Source organism: Carcharhinus amblyrhynchos, chromosome 4, assembly GCF_965287045.1.
Source record: "Carcharhinus amblyrhynchos chromosome 4, sCarAmb.v2.hapA, whole genome shotgun sequence".
NCBI classification, from domain to species: domain Eukaryota; kingdom Metazoa; phylum Chordata; class Chondrichthyes; order Carcharhiniformes; family Carcharhinidae; genus Carcharhinus; species Carcharhinus amblyrhynchos.
The window spans coordinates 130,209,094-130,227,588 of NC_137327.1; the positions used below are offsets into that span (position 1 = coordinate 130,209,094).

The following is an 18,495-nucleotide window of genomic DNA, read 5'->3' on the forward strand; positions in this document are numbered from 1 at the left end:
CACCCTTGGAAAAAGCTGCTGACTATCCACTCTGTCCATGCCCCTCATAACCCTGTAGACTCCTATCAGGTCCCCCCTCAACCTCCATCGTGAGTGAGGGATAAATATTGGCCAAGGCTCTAGGAGAACTTCACAGCTCCTCTTCAACATGAAGCCATGAGATCTTTCACATTTCGGTGAGAGGCAGACAGCTTATCGTCCCACCCTAACGACAACAGTCCCACTGACAGCGCGACACGGGAGTGTCAGCTGCAGTTTTTGTGCTCAAGTCCTGGAGTGGGATTTGAATTCTAAAGCGTGTGGCCGGCAGCTGACAGGTACAATGTGGCACTCAGCAGGTTTACTTTATCCATACGCAGCGATGCTGAGGCAGGATCAGAACGGCCCAGTTCAGTGTAATCTAACAGTTGGGTAGCAGAGGCAACCAATTTCAGATAATTGGCCAAACAAATCCAGGAGTGAAAATTCAATCTTTTTTTTAAAGTATTGCGTTTTTGTGATTTGGAATACGTTGTCCGAAAGATTGGTGGAAGCAGACTGACTAGAAATTAGTTAAATACTTGAAGGGAATTGTTCTTCAGGGCTTTGCTAAAGAACAAAGATGTAAGAATTATTGTTTGGCTCCTTCAGAAAGCCGGCATGAGCATGATGGGCTGATTGGCCTCCTTCTCTATTGTGTAATTCTATGAAGGATAAGCGAGACAGTTGCTATGCCATGTTGATGCAGTGTCACCCACTGAAAGACTTCATGTCTTTTCTAGTCCCATTGCAGTGGGTTTCCCCATGGCAGATGCAATGAACTAAACTAGTGTGGCACAGGGGGTGGGAATTAGAACAGTAGGTTAGCAAGTGTAGAGACTGGGGCGCAGCGTGGGACCATGGCCAGGCTAGTTAAGAGGAAGAGCAGGCTGGGGGAGGCCAAACTCGGTGCGTCTGGAGTACACCTGCTTCAATGCAAGGAGTATACAACAGGTAAGACAGGTGAACTTAGAGCCTTGATTCAGATGTGGCACTTGGATGTGGTTGCAGTAACAAAGACTTGGTTGAAAGAGGGACAGGACTGTCAGCTACATGTTCTGGGGTCTAGGTGTTTTAGGCGAGACAGAGGGGAAGGTAAAAGAGGTGGGGGATTGCATTACTGGTTAGAGAACACATTACAGCTGTACAGAGGGAGGGCACCTTGGAAGAATCATGTAACGAAACACTGTGGGTAGAGCTCAGAAACAGGAAGAGGGCAGTCACTGTGATGAGGGTGCACTACAGGCCTCCCAACAGCCCACAGGAAGCTGAGGAATGGATATGTAAGCAGAATCTGAACAAATTTCTACAAATGTAGAAATAATAGAATTGTTGTCGTGGGAGGCTTTAATTTTTGTCATATTGACTGGAAATCTCTTAGGGCCAGGGATCCAGATGGTGAGAAATTTATTAAGTGTGTCCAGGAAGGTTTTTTGGAACAATTTGTAGGTAGTCCTACTAGGGGGGTGGTCTATACTGGATGTGGTACTAGGGAATGAGTCAGGTCATCAATGTTGCAGTGGGGGAATATGTGGTGAACAATTCCATAAGTTTACGGATACTCATGGGAAAGGACAAGTGTTACCCTAGGGTTAAGGTGCTAAATTGGGGGAAGGCTAACTACAACTGGATTAGGCAGGATTTGGAGGCTGCTGATTGGGAGAGGGTAAATCCATATCTGGCATGTGGGAGTCTTTTAAGGAGAAGTTGATTTGGATTGGAGGACAAGCATGTGCCTGTAAAAAGGAAGAATAGGAAAGGCAGGATTTGGGAATCGTGGATGACCATTGAAATTGTGAATTTAGTCAAAAAGAAAAAGGATGCATACTTCATGTCTAATTCTTCAAGAAGAATTGAAGAATACAGGAAAAGTTTAAAAAAAAACTCAAACAGGAAGTTAGGGCAAAAAGCCCTAAGATGTCCTTGGCAGGCAGGATTAAGGAGAATCCCAAGGCACTTTATACCTATGTTAGGAACAAGAGGGAGACTTGGTCCACTCAAGGACAAAGGAGGGAAATTATGCGTAGAACCAAAGGAAGTGAGTGAGATCTTTAACGAGTACTTTGCATCGGTACTCAAAGGAGAGGGATGCATCAATTAATGATGTAAACCCTCTAGACCATGTCATTGTTATAAGGGAGGAAGTATTAGGTGTATTAAAAAGCATTAAGATAGACAAATCCCCAGGGCCAGATGGCATCTATCCCAGGTTACTGAGGGAGATGAGAGGAAATTGCTGGGCCTCGAACAAAAATCTTTGTTTCCTCGTTGGCCACAGGTGAGGTCCCAGAGGATTGGAGGATAGCCAATGTTATCCCATCGTGTGAAAAGAGTAGCAAGTTGGGGGGTTCTGTGATTCTATGATAACCTGGATAATTATAGGCCAGTGAGCTTGATGTACGTGATAGTGAAATTGTTGGAGAAGATTCTAATGGGTGGCACGGTGGCACATTGGTTAGCACTGCTGTCTCACAGCACCAGGGACCTGGGTTTGATTCCTGGCTCGGTTCACTGTCTGCGTGGAGTTTGCACATTCTCCCTGTGTCTGCGTGGGTTTCCTCCGGGTGCTCCGGTTTCCTCCCACAGCACGAAAGACCGTGCTGATTAGGTGCATTGACCCAAACAGGCGATGGAGTGTGGCGAGTAGGGAAATTTCATAGTAACTTCATTGGTTTAACGTGAGCCTTACTTGTGACTAATAAATAACTTATGGATAGGATCGATACACATTTGGAACTGAATGGTCCCATTAGTAACAGACAACATGGTTTTGTGCCAGGGGGGTCATGCCTCACTAATTTGGAAGGGTGTTTTTCTGAATGGAGGTCTGTAACTTGTGGTGTTCTTCAGGGGTCAGTGCTGGGGGCCTCGGTTGTTTGTAATATATATCAATAACTTGGAGGAAAATGTAGCTGATTAGCAAGTTTGCAGAAGATACTAAGATTTCTGTAGCTGTGGATAGTGATGAAGATTGTCAGAGAATACAACAGGGCAATTTTTTCACACAGAGGGCGATGAGTGTCTGGAACAAGCTGCCAGAGGTAGTAGTAGAGGCGTGCATGATTTTGTCTTTTAAAAAGCATTTAGATAGTTATATAGATAAGATGGGTATAGAGGGATATGGGCCAAATGCGGACAATTGGGGATTAGCTTAGGGGTTTAAAAAAAAGGGCGGCATGGACAAGTTGGGCTGAAGGGCCTGTTTCCATGCTGTAAACCTCTACGACTCTATATAGGTAGGCTGGAAAATTAATCTGAACAAATGCAAGGCGATGTATCTTGGTAGATCCAATTCAGGTGGGAGCTATAAAATAAATGGCAGAACCATCAGGAGCATAGACACACAGAGATTTGGGAGTACAGGTCCACAGATCCTTAAAAATGGCAGCACAGGTGGAAAAAGTGGTGAAGAGAGTACGTGGCAGGCTCGCCTTTGTCGGCTGGGGCATCGAGTATAAAAGTTGGCAAATTATGTTACAGTTATATAAAATGTTGGTTAGGCCACGTTTAGAATACTGTGTCCGATTCTGGTCACCACTACCACTACCAAAAGGATGTGGAGGCTTTGGACAGAGTACAGAAAAGATTTACCAGGATGTTGTCTGGTATGGAGGGTATTAGCCGTGAGGAGAGATTGAAAAAAAAATTGAGATTGTTCTACCTGGAAAGATGGAGGCTGAGGAGTGACCTGATAGAAGTTTATAAAATTATAAGGTGAACAGTTGGAAGCTTTCCCCTCGGGCAGAAATGACAAATACAAGGGGGCACAAGTTAAAGTAAAGGGGAAAGGTTCAGTAGAGATGTGCAGAGGAAAGTTTTTTTTACACAGAGGACGGTGGGAGTCTGGAATGCACTGCCAAGTGAGGTGGTGAGGCAGATACATTTGCCACATTTAAGACTTATTTGATAGACACATGAACAGGTGGGGAATAAAGGGATACAGGTGGTTGGTCTAGATAGGACAACGTGATCAGTGCAGGCTTGGTGGGCCGAAGGGCCTGTTCCTGTGCTGTACTGTTCTTTCTTTGTTCTTTTGAACCATTCAAATCCCTGCTGACTTCAGCAGGACTGGAAGCTTCCGTCGACAGAAAGGGTGGGATTTTCCAGCCCCATGTTCCGAAGCTTTCTGCAGTATTTTAAAAAAAAAATTCAGTTCTTGTACCGTTAATCTTTAACCTTTAGGAGATCAGTCATTTGGACATTATAGATGGGGTTTGAGGTGTTGGAATGTGCGTGCTTCTCTTACAATAACTGGTTTTTGAATCCACAGAGACTGATGGGGTGAAAACCTCTTAGCAGAATATTTTTCAAGAGGTGTGACTCTTGTAAATGCTTATATTCAGAGAGACTTGGGTGTACTTGTAGAAGTAACACAAAGTTGGCACGAAGTTGCAGCAAGCACTTAGGAAGTTAGGCAGCATCTTGAGTTTAATTGCAAGGGGATTGGAGTGTAAGAATAAAGAAGTCTTGCTTGTATAGACTTTGATAACACACCCCAGAGTAGTGTGTGCAGTCTTGGTCTCCATATTTAAGGAAGGAAATACATTCCTTGAAGATGGTGCAGTGGGGGTTCTGCAGATTGATTCCTAGAAATTTAGAACATAGGGTTGCGGAAAAGTCTCTGAATAGTGGTGGGACGGGCATCGGGAAGTCTCAGAATAAGGGATTCACTGATTAAGATTGAGATGAGAAATCTCTTCACTCAAAGAATTGTGAATCTTTGGAAGCCTCCATCCTCGAGGATTGTGGATGCTCCATCATTCAATGCATGTTCTTCTTTAGTTTGGTCTTCTTTAGTTAGAAAGGGATCTTGTGTTAGCACAGGCTTGGTGGGCTGAAGGGCCTGTTGTACTGTTTTTTATTCTTTGGACATATAAGACTCTGATAATACAGAAAATCAAGGGATATGGGGAGTGAGGAAAAGTGGAGTTGAGGCAAAAGATCAGTCATGATTGGATTGAAGAGGGCCTGTTTGTGTTGTACCTGCTCCCTTATCATGTACTCTCATGATTTTAAGCTTTGAATGACAAGCTCACAAACTGGGCAAACACAAGCTGTTGTGTTCAGTCAGGTCCAGGAGCCAAAAGTGCAGATTTCTCCGCTATTATCTCATGGTCTGTCCTAAAGATTCACATTCTAACCAGTAATCTGTAAACTGTCTGTGCTTTATATGGTCTGTCTAAGGCCAGAACTCTCCATTCACCTGACAAAGAGTTTAACCTCGAAAGCTTGTGAGTTTACTATCAAATAAATCGGTTGGACTTGAACCTGGTGTTGTCAGACTTCTTACTCTGTTCCATTGGCAGAGTCGACGTACCAAAGGTGCAGTCCCAGGGGCCTGAACAATATACTTCAAAAACAGGAGCAGAATACACAAGGGCCACTGACTTCAGGTTGCATTCCTGGTGCCACTGTGCCTGCCTGGGATCATACAGTTAGCGGCTAGGTCTGCAAATTGAGATCTTGCCCGGACTATGCAAATGGAAGGTAACAGACAGGGTGTGCTCATTAAGAAGACCATTGACTGTTGTTGTTTTGCAGAATGAATAAAAGGCTTTCAGAGTGGGATTTACACTCCACATTTCCCAGGCTGTAATGATGAGGTGTCTGAGGGCAGAATTAAATCTTGGCCGCTCAGTGTTCTTTGTTTGCTGGAAGAATGTACACTGACTTAAATTCAAGATTTAAGAACCCGAGACCTCATGCAGAGGGGTCCATTTCTACGTTGCATCGCTAAAGAGGCCGGATTGGCTCTTTAAATTATGGGATATGACCTCGATCCGGATCATGGATGATGAGCTCCAATGCCGGATATCCAGTCTGATTGGGTTGGCTACACGCAGCCTGTGATCCAGAACGCACCCAGCTCTCTCAATTGGCCCAATTGATGCTTTGTTTGGCATCTTTGGGCTCAGCATTCTGAATGCCAGCTGCTTCCGGGTGCGTGACTTGCTGGTGGGCTTACTCTGTATCAAATGGTTTCAGGGTGAATGCAGCCAAGGAAATCTCCTGTGGATTACCATCTACAGGTTACTCGCCCCTGCAACTGACAAATCCATACTCCTCCATGTTGAATATCACTTGGCAGAGAACCGGGCACAGGACTAAAGCCAATGAAGAATGGTGACAGAAGGAGTGGCACCAGGAGAACAAGCCCCCATTAACACTTACAACTCCTGATCTAGGCCAAGCCTAGTGGTTAGATGTGACATGGAAGTATCTGCGAGCGTTTTTAGCCAAAAGTGCTTTGTGAACAATTCTACCCCATTCCTTCAATCGCAGATTAACGCCACAAGAAGGTTTTTCTTTTACAATTTCTTCATGGGATTCCAACATTTGTTGCCCATCGTTAATTGCCTTCAGAAGGTGGTTAAGATGGTGTGCCTTTGGATTTGATTTATTATTGTCACGTGTATTAGTATACAGTGAAAAGTATTGTTTCTCGCGCACTATACAGACAAAGCATACCGTTCATAGAGAAGGAAGGAAGAGAATGCAGAATGTAGTGTTACAGTCATAGCTAGGGTGTAGAGAAAGATCGACTTAATGCAAGGTAGGTCCATTCAAATGTCTGATAGCAGCAGGGAAGAAGCTGCTCTTGTGTCGCTTGGTACATGACCTCCAACTTTTGTATCTTTTTCCCGATGGAAGAAGGTGGAAGAGAGAATGTCCAGTTGCGTGGGGTCCTTAATTTATGCTGGCTGCTTTGCCAAGGTAGCGGGAAGTATAGACAGGAGGTGTTTGCTGCCATTACTCTTCTCGGTGGTGAGTTTGGCAGCTGCTGAAGGGGTCCTGGCTAATTACCACAGTGCATCTTTGAGATGCTACCTTTTGTGCACCAGGTGTGGGGTGCTATTTATACCCTTGGGATGGAGATGTTTGGCCTTCAACAAACACAAGCATCTTCCTTTGTGCTACAAGATTACAAGCAGTTGAGAGTTTTCCCCCGATTCTCATTGACTTTAGTTTGGGGTTCCTGGGTGTTACACTCAGTCTAACGCTGTCATCACATCAAAGACAGTCAGTCACCTCAACTCTAGCTGTTGGTGCTTTTGTCCATATTTGTACTGAGGCCGCAATGAGAACGGAAGCTGAATGTCCTGGCAATACCCAAATAAGGGCAGAATTTAACCCCTCCCGAAGACAGGCTGAGAGGTGGTGGATAGGGAGTTTGCCACTTTTCTGCGTTAACCCTTAATAAGTCTAGGTTGGGAAGGCTTGGGGCAGTTAATGCCTGTTTAAGGACTTTATACAGTGAGAGGGGTATTTGCTACACAGGAAACCAGGAAAGTAAGCTGTATCAGGGCTGCTGGGGAGGTACCCTTATTGTCCGGCACTCAGTGCCCGGCTGCCATGGGAGAGCAACCTCCTCCTGTCCACCCTTCCCCTCACCCATCCCCCAACCCTCCCATAACCCCAACCCTCCATCCTTCCTGCTCTCACCTGTAACCTGGATCCCTCTTTGATCAAGGGCCTCTCTAGATGTATTACTGGCTCATGCTACCGCACCCCCACCCCACCCCCAGACACTGCCTGCGGTGCACAGCTGCTGGCCACTGGTTCAGCACCCGGTTGTGGGGTTGGGGGGGGGGGGGGTGAGTGGGATTTCCAGCCAGGGGTCCTTCATCCAGGTTGAATCCTGCTGCTGGCCATTTAAGTGCCTGAGAGACACTTGATGTCGTGGGCTTACTGCCCAAAGGAGGCGACATGGGGTTCTCAATCACTGTCCAGTCAGTGGATAAGACCCCCCCTCACCTCCATTTAAAAACTGCCTTGAGCATCGGTGAGCAGGACTGCTGCGGACGCCAAATTTGCTGGGAGTCAATTGATGGGGCGGTAATTTGCTGGATTGGATTTGTCCTATTTTTGTGTGGACGCGATAAACCTGGGTGAGTTACCACATTGTCAAGTGGCTGTTTGTTTTATATCTGCATTGGAACAACTTGGCCAGGGGGCACGATTGTAGGGAGATGCCGAGGCTCTCAACCTTCACAATATCCAACTCTTTCAGCTACCACTACTTGTGGAGTGAATCAAAATAACTGGGGAGGCAATGCACAGTGGTATTGTCACTGGATTAGTAATCCAGGGACCCTGGTTCAAATCCCACACCGCAGATGGTAAAAATTTGAATTGATTTTGTAGAGAAATCATGTTTTTAAATTAAAATAATGAATACAGTGAAACCATTGTTGTAAAGACTCACCAAGTTTATTAGTGTCGCGAGTAGGCTTACATTAACATTGCAATGAAGCTACTGTGAAAATCCCCTACCGCCACACTCCATTTTGGGCACATTGAGGGAGAATTTAACAAGACCAATCCACCTAACCAGCATGTCTTTCAGACTGTGGGAGGAAACCGGAGGAAACCCACATGGCACATGAGGAGAACATGCTGACGCCACACAAACAGTGACCCAAACCGGGAATTGAACCCAGGTCCCTGGCGCTGTGGGGCAGCAATGCTAACCACTGTGCTACCCATGCCATCCTTACCTGGTCTGACCTATATGTGACTCCAGACTCTCAGCAATGTGGTTGACTCTCAAATGCTCCCTCAAGTGCAGTAAGAATTGGGCAACAAATGCTGGACCAGCCAGTGACGCCCACATCCTATGAAAGGATAAAATAAATTGTTGGCAATGTATACTTGAGTTATCCTCTTGTAACTGGTTTGATGGCACAGTGCTTAGCATTGCTACCTCACAGCGCCAGGGACCCGGGTTCAATTCCAACCTTAGGTGACCGTGTGGAGTTTGCACGTTCTCCCCATCCCTGTGTGGGTTTCCTCTGGGTGCTCCGGTTTCCTCGCACAGTCCCGCACAGTCCAAAGATGTGCATGTCAGGTGGATTGGCCGTAATCAACGTATGGGGTTGCGGGGATAGGGCAGGGGATTGGCCCTGGGTAGAGTGCTCTTTTGGAGCAGAATCAATGCGTTGAATGACTTCCTTCTACACTGTAAGGATTCTATGGTTCTAAGGTTGACATCTGTAATGCTGTGGATCTCTGAAGGAGGCTGAGGATGTTTGCAGGTACGTTTGATTTTTTTTTGCATTGTTGTGTGGGCTCACCCTTTTGAGGATGGGGTTATTTGTGGAGATTCCTCCTCCAGCTATTTGTTTAATTGTCCACAGTAATTCACAACTGGATGTGGCAGGACTGCAGATCTTTGAATTCCTTCTTTGGATGTGGGATTCCTTAGCTTTGACTAGGGCATTCTGCTTCCTCTACTTAGAATGCGTGGCATCCTGTGCTGTGGCTTCACTAGGTTGGCATGTGATTTTCAGCCTGGTGCTGTCCATGGCATACTCTTCTGTTGTGCTGAAATAGGATATTTTGATTGAATTTGATTTGATTTGATTTATTATTGTCACAAGTATTAATATACAGTGAAAATATTGTTTCTTGTGCACTATACAGACAAAGCATACTGTTCATAGAGAAGGAAACGTGAGAGTGCAGAATGTAGTGTTACAGTCATAGCTAGGGTGTAGAGAAAGATCAACTTAATGCAAGGTAAATCCATTCAAAAGTCTGGCAGCAGCAGGGAAGAAGCTGTTCTTGAGTCTATTGGTACGTGACCTCAGACTTTTGTATCTTTTTCCCGACGGAAGAGAGAACTTCAGGGATGTGTGTGGTCCTTTAATTATGCTGGCTGCTTTGTCGAGGCAGCGGGAAGTGCAGACAGAGTCAATGGATGGGAGATAGGTTTGCTTGATGGATTGGGCTACATTCGCAACCTTTTGTAGTTCCTGGTGCTCTTGGGCAGAGCAGGAGCCATACCAAGCTATGATACAACCAGAAAGAATACTTTCTATGGTGCATCTGTAAAAGTTAGTGAGAGTCGTAGCTGACATGCCAAATTTCCTTAGTCTTCTGAAAAAGTAGAGGCTTTGGTGGGTTTTCTTAGCTATAGTGTTGGCACGTGGGGACCAGGACAGGTTGTTGGTGAACTGGACACCTAAAAACTTGAAACTTTGACCCTTTCTACTTTGTCCCCATTTACGTTTCCAGAAGTTGGTGACAATCTCGGAGATTATTATTGTCGCGCCAGTTCACTAGATTCTCTATCTCATTCCTGTACTCAGTCTCGTCATTGATTGAGATCCGACCCACTACAGTGGTGACGTGCTTTAAGTTGATGATTAAGCACATCTGTCCCCAGTTGGAGAAGGATTGGGTAATTATTGAAAGGTCATATAAACCAGCTTCCTCTGGCTGTTTTATAGTGTCTGGCCCTTTACTTTGCTGTCTTGGAAGTTAAACTGTTCCAAATAAAATTACAGCCTAGTTTCAGACTCATTCTTCCTCAACATAGAATTATTGGAATTAACATCCTGCGCTGATTGAACCAAGGTGGTCTCCTGGTTTGATGGTGACAGTGGAATGGGATTATACCATAAGGTTACTGATTATGGTTGACTATAATTCTGCTGCTGCTGGTGGCCCCTTGTGTATCATTGGATGCCCAGTGTTGAGTGGATGATTCTGTTGTGAATTGTGCTGAAAACACTGGACACGGTGAAGAATGTGATCTTGAACTGGTGTCTCCAACAAACAAAGGAACAGTTACTTTCCAAAGCACTGCCATTGGTGAGTAACCCACCATCAATCCTGGAGTCTCTGTTGTCTGGAGCCTTACAAGAGCAATAATGTTAGCATGACCACAGCATGAGAACAATGGCAGAGATCTCTGGATGTGTTGCTGACCTCGTCGTTGCCCATCTCTAGGGCTCAAGTCAGCACAATGAAATCCTCACCGTTCTCCTCGTTGGGTTTGGCTGCAAAGCTCAATACCAGCCATGAAAATGGAGTCTGCTTGGCTGCCATTCTTGCCGCTGAAGGCAACAAACAATCTATCACCGCGGATAGTTGCAGAATGCATTCTGAATGGAATGCATGTACCAAGTGGCCAAGCTTATTTTAAGAGCACCTTCCTACCTTCTATCACAGAGAAGGCGATGACTGGAAATGTCGTTGTCCCATTATCACTTTCCCAATTTTCCTTTAAGTCGCCTGCTCTGGTGACTTGGACAAAGGCTGCCATTCCTTCATCATCGCTGGGCCAGAATAATAGAATCCTCACCAGAGGTTGCGGTGGTTCAAACAAAAGACCAATTGGCACTGCAGCAGGGCAACTATAGGCTGACAAAAAAACGTTGGCAGCGTCTCTTGTATCTGAAAAGCAAGTAAATAATTGGAACTTGGAGTTTGCATGTTCTGATAAGAGGTTGAGCATTCGTTCATTAACATCAGTTCATCACTGGCAAGTTACAACATTGTAGAAATTATAGACCATCAGAATCTCTCTCGCGTTCTTTTTACAACACATCTTGTTTCTCAAGTTATGACACAAGCTGTGTTTTTTAATCCGTTCGTGGGACGTGGGTGTCGCTGGCTGGGCCAACATTTATTACCCATCCCTAGTTGCCCTTGAACTGAATGGCTTGCTTGGCCATTTCAGAGGGGCAATGGAGAATCAACCATATTGCTGTGGCTCTGGAATCGCATGTAGGCCAGACCAGGTAAGGACGGCAGATTTCCTTCCCTAAAGGGCACTAGTGAACCAGATGGGTTTTTCTGACAATCGACAATAGTTTCATGGTCATCAGTAGATTCTTAATTCCAGATAGTTTTTATTGAATTCAAATTCCACAATCTGCTGTGGCAGGATTCGAACCCGGGTCCCAAGGACATTGGCTGAGTTTCTGGATTAAGAGTCCAGTGAGTCATGAAGCATGATGTTTAAATGAGAAATGGTTAAATGGTGAAAATTTACAACATGCTACTGTGCAGAGGGACCTGGGGGTCCTTGTGCATGAATCACAAGAACTCAGTTTGCAGATGCAGCAGGTGATCAAGAAGGCAAATGGAATGTTGGCCTTTATTGCGAGGGGGATGGAGTACAAAAGCAGGGAGGTCTTGCTGCAATTGTACAAGGTACTGGTGAGTCCGCAACTAGTGTACTGTGTACAATTTTGGTCCCCTTATTTGCGAAAGGATATATTAGCTTTGGAGGGAGTACAGAGAAGGTTTACCAGGTTGATTCTGGAGATGAGGGGGTTGACTTATGAGGAGAGATTGAGTAGACTGGGCCTGTACTTGTTGGAGTTTAGAAGGCTGAGGGGAGATCTTATAGAGACACATAAAATAATGAAGGGGCTAGACAGGGTAGAAACAGTGAGATTATTTCCACTTGGAATGGAAACAAGAACTAGAGGGCACAGCCTCAAAATACAGGGGAGTCAATTTAGAACAGAGTTGAGGAGGAACTTCTTTTCCCAGAGGGTAGTGAATCTTTGGAATTCTCTGCCCATTGAAGCAGTGGAGGCTACCTCGTTAAATGTGTTTAAATCACAGGTAGATAGATTTTTGACCAATAAGGGAATTAAGGGTTATGGGGAGCAGGCAGGTAAGTGGAACTGAACCACTATCAGATCAGCCATGATCTTATTGAATGGCGGGACAGGCTCGAGGGGCTAGATGGCCGACTCCTGCTCCTATTTCTTATGAGAAAATAAAGGTAATTATCTTGGCAAATCTCAGGGAGTGACTAGTCAATTCAGAAACATTTAAAAACGGAAGTGTTTAAGAGATTAAAGCGATCTTTTGTTGTGGGCCAATATACTAATGGCAACAGTATATCCCCTGGTGAGTCTAAAGATGTGTAACCCAGCTGCCTTTTCAAGATCTGATGTTGTTCCAAAGTAAGTTGGATCCTAAAAGCAGGAGACCTTTCCAGAATCAAGTTAAATCTCATTACATTGACAAATTAAAAAATTATACATGTCTTATTTCAGGCACATGGAGCTAATAAACAGCAATAAGATTTTAACAGTAGTACCTTGTTTTTTTAAAAAATGAATTGAATTGAAACTTGAAGTTGCTTATTTATTAGTATTTCAAGTCGGCTTACATTAACACTGCAATGAAGTTACTGTGAAAATCCTCTAGTCGTTGCAATCCGGCACCTGTTCGGGTTACACTGAGCGAGAGTTTAGCATGGCTGGTGCACCTAACCAGCACATTTCCTGCTCTGTGGGAGGAAACCGGAGCATCTGGAGGGAAACCCACGCAGAGAATGTGCAGACTCCGCACAGACAGTGACCCAAGCTGGGAATCGAACCTGGTTCCCTAGCGCTGAGGGACAGCAATGCTAACCACTATGCCAGCACAACCCAGCAACACTGTAGACAGGAAAGATCCTGCCTGATCAGCCTTGACTTCTTTGAGCAATTTGACGCTCCAGTGAAGTCCAGAAAACCGTCAAATAATATTCCTTGTGGAAGGCTGCTGCTGATGTTAATAAGAATTCAAAGTTTAATCTGGCTAGGGATAACAAAGTTGTCAAAGCAAGTACTCGTTGGAATTAAGGAAGCTGATGGTTTTTATCCTAATCCCATACATGTCTTTATTTCACTGTCCATAAAATGGAATTAAATCTGAAAGATAATCCCTACTTTGAACTTTCTGACCTGCTGCCCCTGGGAATTCTTCAGTGGATTAGTAGAGTAAGTACGTGGGGTTAAGGGGATGGGGCCTGGGTGGGATTGGAGGTGATACAGGCATTGTAGTGATTCTCTGATGGGCTACTTGGCCTGTTTGATGACCTCGCTGTAGGTGGATGCTTGATATCGGGTTAAAATTAACATTTGGAAAGGTGAAACACACACACACACCTCAGAGGTTAGTGGGTGGTTTTCTTTGAGGTCAGCACTGAGTGTCATTGTTTTGTCACTGACCCCAAATCTGTGCGATTAAATCATTAAATGTGGGAAAACTCATTGGAGAATTAGCACCGAATCTAGAAACAATTCACCTCTTGTTTTAGGGTGGCACAGTGGTTAGCACTGCTGCCTCACATCGCCAGGGACCCAGGTTCAATTCCAGCCTGGGGTCACTGTGGAGCCTGCATGTTCTCCCCATCTCTGTGTGGGTTTCCTCCCACAGTACAAAGATGTGCGGGTTGGGTTGATTGGCCATGTTAAATTGACCCTAGTGTTAGGCGGACTAGCAGGGGAAATGTGTGGGGTTACAGGAATAGGGATTGTGGTCCGTACAGACATGATGGGCTGAACGGCTGCCTCCTGTACTGTTGCGATTCTATGAATCCTATTTAGAAACGCTTTGGGTGGGATTTTCCGGCTGCACACTCCCCAAAAACGGAAAATCCCACCTGAGGTCAATGGACCTTTCCGTGGTCTGCCCCTCGCCTGCTCCGATTCTCATGGTGAGAGGAATGGGAAAATTTGCTCCTTTGTGTAAATTGGGAACAAAAAAAATCTAATCCGGAAGCAGAGATTTATCAATATCAGAGATTTTATTAACAATTAAAGATGGGAAGAGGCGGCTTGTAATAAATCAAATAGCGGTTTGGAGATGGTGAACCTAGTTTAAAGTTTACTCAATATTAAGTTAAGTTTACTTAATGGTGTCACAAATTAGCTTACATTAACACTGCAATGAAGTTGCCGTGAAAATTTCCTAGTTGCCACACTCCGGTGCCTGTTGGGGTACACTGAGGGAGAATTTAGCATGGCCAATGTACCCTAACTAGCACGTCCTTCGCACTGTGGGAGGAAACTGCACAAACACGGAGAGAGCGTGCAAACTCCACACAGACAGGGACCCAAGCTGGGAATCGAACCTGGGTTCCTGGTGTTGTGAGGCAGCAATGCTAAGCATCGTGCCACTGTGCTGCCCATTGGAATCTGAGCAAGAGAGCTGTAATCGGGTAGTATTGTCATTTCAAGACTGGGACAATGCAGAAAGGAAAGTGGGCACTCCAGACTGGATTTAGGCTGACTGTTGTGGCACCTGCCTGTGGGTCTGGAATTCAGGGATCTGGCATGGGTCTATGGCAGTCCGCTGGAACTGATCACGTTGGCGGTAAGCCCACGAATGCAGCTGACGGAGCTTGCTGCCAGGTTACGTGGCAGTGGGGGTGGGCACGGCTCTGAGGCCAGGAAGCCCACGTCACCTGATGGCTGTGCAGGAACTGCCCTGTGCTAGATTTGGGTGTTGCAAGTTGCTTTGAAAGGAAGTTCTGCAGCTAAATTTCCAGCATCCAAAATTATGCTACTCCCAACACAAAAAGACATTCCAAAGTCTACGGTGAAGATTCCTCCATTGTCACACAAGGAGGTCATTTGGTGGCATCAACAGATTCATCTGAGGTCTGCGATGTCACAGTCCAGCTAGCACAGGGCTCATGGATGAAGACGGGCAGAATGGCTGATTCTCATGCTGTCACTGCCTCTCCCTTCAGGAAGCCTCCCAAGTATTCTTCCCCTGAGGGTCTCGGATCTGTGATGCCAGTTTAAGGATGGCATTCTGCGGATCCTTTAAACATTGGATCTGGTACCTCTGGATTCTGAATTTTAACCCCCCCCCCCCCCCCCCCCACCACCCCGCCGCTCCCCGGGTCAGCTGAGTGCGTATTTGCACAGAGAAAATGTCTCCAAGATCCTAATGCCCCATAACTCCTGGAAGCGCAAAGGATTCTTGAAATGCATCAAGGAAGCCACATACAAGTCAACAGCTTTCACTGCCAGTTACTGAGACACTCGAGACGTGTGAACTTCAGTCAATCTGGGCAGTAGAATTAAATTGCATTGAATTTCATTTCAGTTATCGGTAAGTGGGTAATTAGGTGCTTAATAAGATTCCCACCACTCACCCAGATTTCCCAGTTCTGTTAGCTTCCCCCTGCTGACTTTACTCACTTAGCTTTCCCATCACCTGGAGTCTTGACACACAGTCTGTTGTGCAATTCTCCATACTCGCTCACTATCTGGGATTCCTCACACCCAAAGCGTTTCTAAATAGGATTCACAGTACAGAAGGAGGCCAGTCAGCCCATCATGTCTGTACAGACCACAATCCCTATTCCTGTAACCCCACACATTTCCCCTGCTAGTCCCCCTAACAGTAGGGTCAATTTAACGTGGCCAATCCTGTATTTGGGCCCTGGCAGGAACAAGATAGTCCAGGGCCTTAAGGCCACTGAGTGCACAACACAGATGTGGAGATGCCGGCGTTGGACTGGGGTAAACACAATAAGAAGTCTGACAACACCAGGTTTAAGTCCAACAGGTTTATTTGGGAGTAAACTCACAAGCTTTCCAGGTTTCCCTCTTCATCAGGTGAATGGACTCACCTGACGAAGAGGGAAACCTGGAAAGCTTGTGAGTTTACTATCAAATAAACCTGTTGGGCTAAAACCTGGTGTTGTCAGACTTCTTACTGTACAACACAGAACCAGACCATTGACTGGTCTGTGCTGGTGTTTATACTCCATGTGAACCATCTCGCCACATCTACATCTAAAACATCATTTTTAACCTTCTTCCTTCCCCACTCTTGTTTGTCTAACTTTCCCTTAAATGCATCTCTGCTAATCACCTGAACTGCTCTGTGGGGATCATGAGTTTGACATTCCAACGTACGTGGCTAAATCAATTTCCGATTTGCTGCATTAGTGACAATCTTTTATAGCCCCCCTAGTTTAGTCTCCTCCACAGCGCAGAAGATTTTCTCTGCGTTTATAATATCAAACCTTTTCGTAATCTTACAGACTTCTATCACGTAACCCCCTCGGTATTCTCTCTCTCTCTCTCATTCTGAAAGTAACTCAATCTGTTCGATCTTTGCCAGTTGCTGTATAACCCAGTTCTCAGGTAGACAATGGGAGTCTATTAAAAAAATAAATCGACTTGTGATGCCCAAAGTTAGGTTCACAGAAAATGCAAAGGAAAAAAGAATTGGATCAGATGAATTTATCAGATTGCATGCCAGTCTGGACTAAGATTTACCCTGCACATATGGAAAGTTTCAATGTAGCCATAGCAGTGGAGACATTGCTGAACCAGCAGTTTAGCTTTCTAATATTGTACAGTTTGTGCCATTGCACATTTTTCTTGTGGCTTACTATACAAAACCATTTCTTTGTATATGGTAAATAATAAAAGCTCGGATGCTCCCAAATTCAATGCATGTCATCACTGAATAGGGGACGTGGCGTAGTGGTAACGTCACTGGATTAGTCATTCAGAGACCCGGGCTAATGGTCTGGGGGCATGGGGTCAAGTCTCAGCCAACAGAACTTAAATTCAACTAATTAAACCTGAAATTGAAAGACAGTCTCAGTAAACACCCATCTGGTTCACGAATGTCCCTTGGGGAAGGGAATCTGCCATCCGTACCCAAACTCTGGTAAGTTGTGATTCCAACCAATATGGTATCTTCTAAAATGGCCAAACAAGCCGAGGGCATTGCCAATGATGTCCATAATGATGGTGGCATGGTGGCACAGTGGTTAGCACTGCTGCCTCACAGCACCAGAGACCCGGATTCAATTCCCAGCTTGGGCCACTGTCTGTGCAGAATCTGCATGTTGTCCCTGTATCTGCCTGGGTCTCCTCCGGGGGCTCTGGTTTCCTCACACAGTCTGAAAGACATGCTGGTTAGATGGATTGGCCATGCCACATTCTCCCTCAGTGTATCCGAACAGGGACCAGCGTGTGGCAACAAGGGGATTTTCACAGTAACTTTGTTGCAGTGTTAATGGAAGCCTACTTGTGACACTAATAAATAAACTTAAAACATTGCATGTAAGAGTTTTTAAAAACTCAGCCAAGATGGTGTCTAAATTCTGGGTGAGAAAATGATCCGACACTTGTTCTTCTGATCGCACTCAGATGGTTCCTGCTGAGTTTGACCTGATGCTCAGTGTTTACTGGGCTCATGTATGACGAGTGATTATTTACATACAGGAACATAAAGCGGTTAGCATCCTTAGAAACATTTTCCTGTAAGTTTCAGTAACTTCAGGAACAGGGAGGAAGAAGACTTGAGTAACTGTCTTGTGCCACGTTTCGTGTGACTTATCCCAGTAATCTTTTTGTTGATCTCGACAGTGTGAACTCCCCACCACGGTCTCCCCCTGTAGCACGCACCATTACAGCGAAAGATGAGGTAGGTCAAGGTGTTTGCATTGATGACTTCAGTCTTTAGGTTTGGGAGATGTTTCTGTTCCAGGAATAAAGTGTGAGGATCTTTTGTACGCTCAAAAAGAGAGCTTGAAATCTTAGAAGTATTTACTTTGGCTAGTAATTGAGACGTCAAGTCTCTCCACATAGACATGTATGGATTCTATCTATATGTGCACAGCTCACACTGTATTTTTATTCATTTGTGGGACATGGCCGTAGCTAGCTGGCCAGCATTTATTGCCCATCCCTATTTACCTTTTGGAGGGCAGTTGAGAGACAACCCATATTGCTGTGGTTTGGAGTCACATGTTGGCCAGACTGGGTAAGGACGGCAGATTTCCTTCCCTAAAGGACATCAGTAAACTAGGTGGGATTTTCCAACAATTGACAATGGTTTCACAGTAGATTCTCAATTCCAGATTTTTGGAATTATGGTCACTGGCCTCAAAACCCTCCCTCACTAACACTTCTCTCACTTGCC

The 18,495-nt window shown here is 45.2% G+C and overlaps 1 protein-coding gene across 1 annotated transcript in view; it reads left to right on the top strand.

Moving 5' to 3' along the window:
• The window catches only part of ophn1 (oligophrenin 1), a 190,946-nt gene that overhangs the window by 156,320 nt on the left and 16,131 nt on the right, over positions 1–18,495 (top strand). Inside the window, exon 23 of the mRNA XM_080187883.1 lies at positions 17,940–17,997. Coding sequence (XP_080044009.1) covers positions 17,940–17,997 — 58 coding nt within the window. The remainder of the gene's footprint in view (positions 1–17,939; positions 17,998–18,495) is intronic.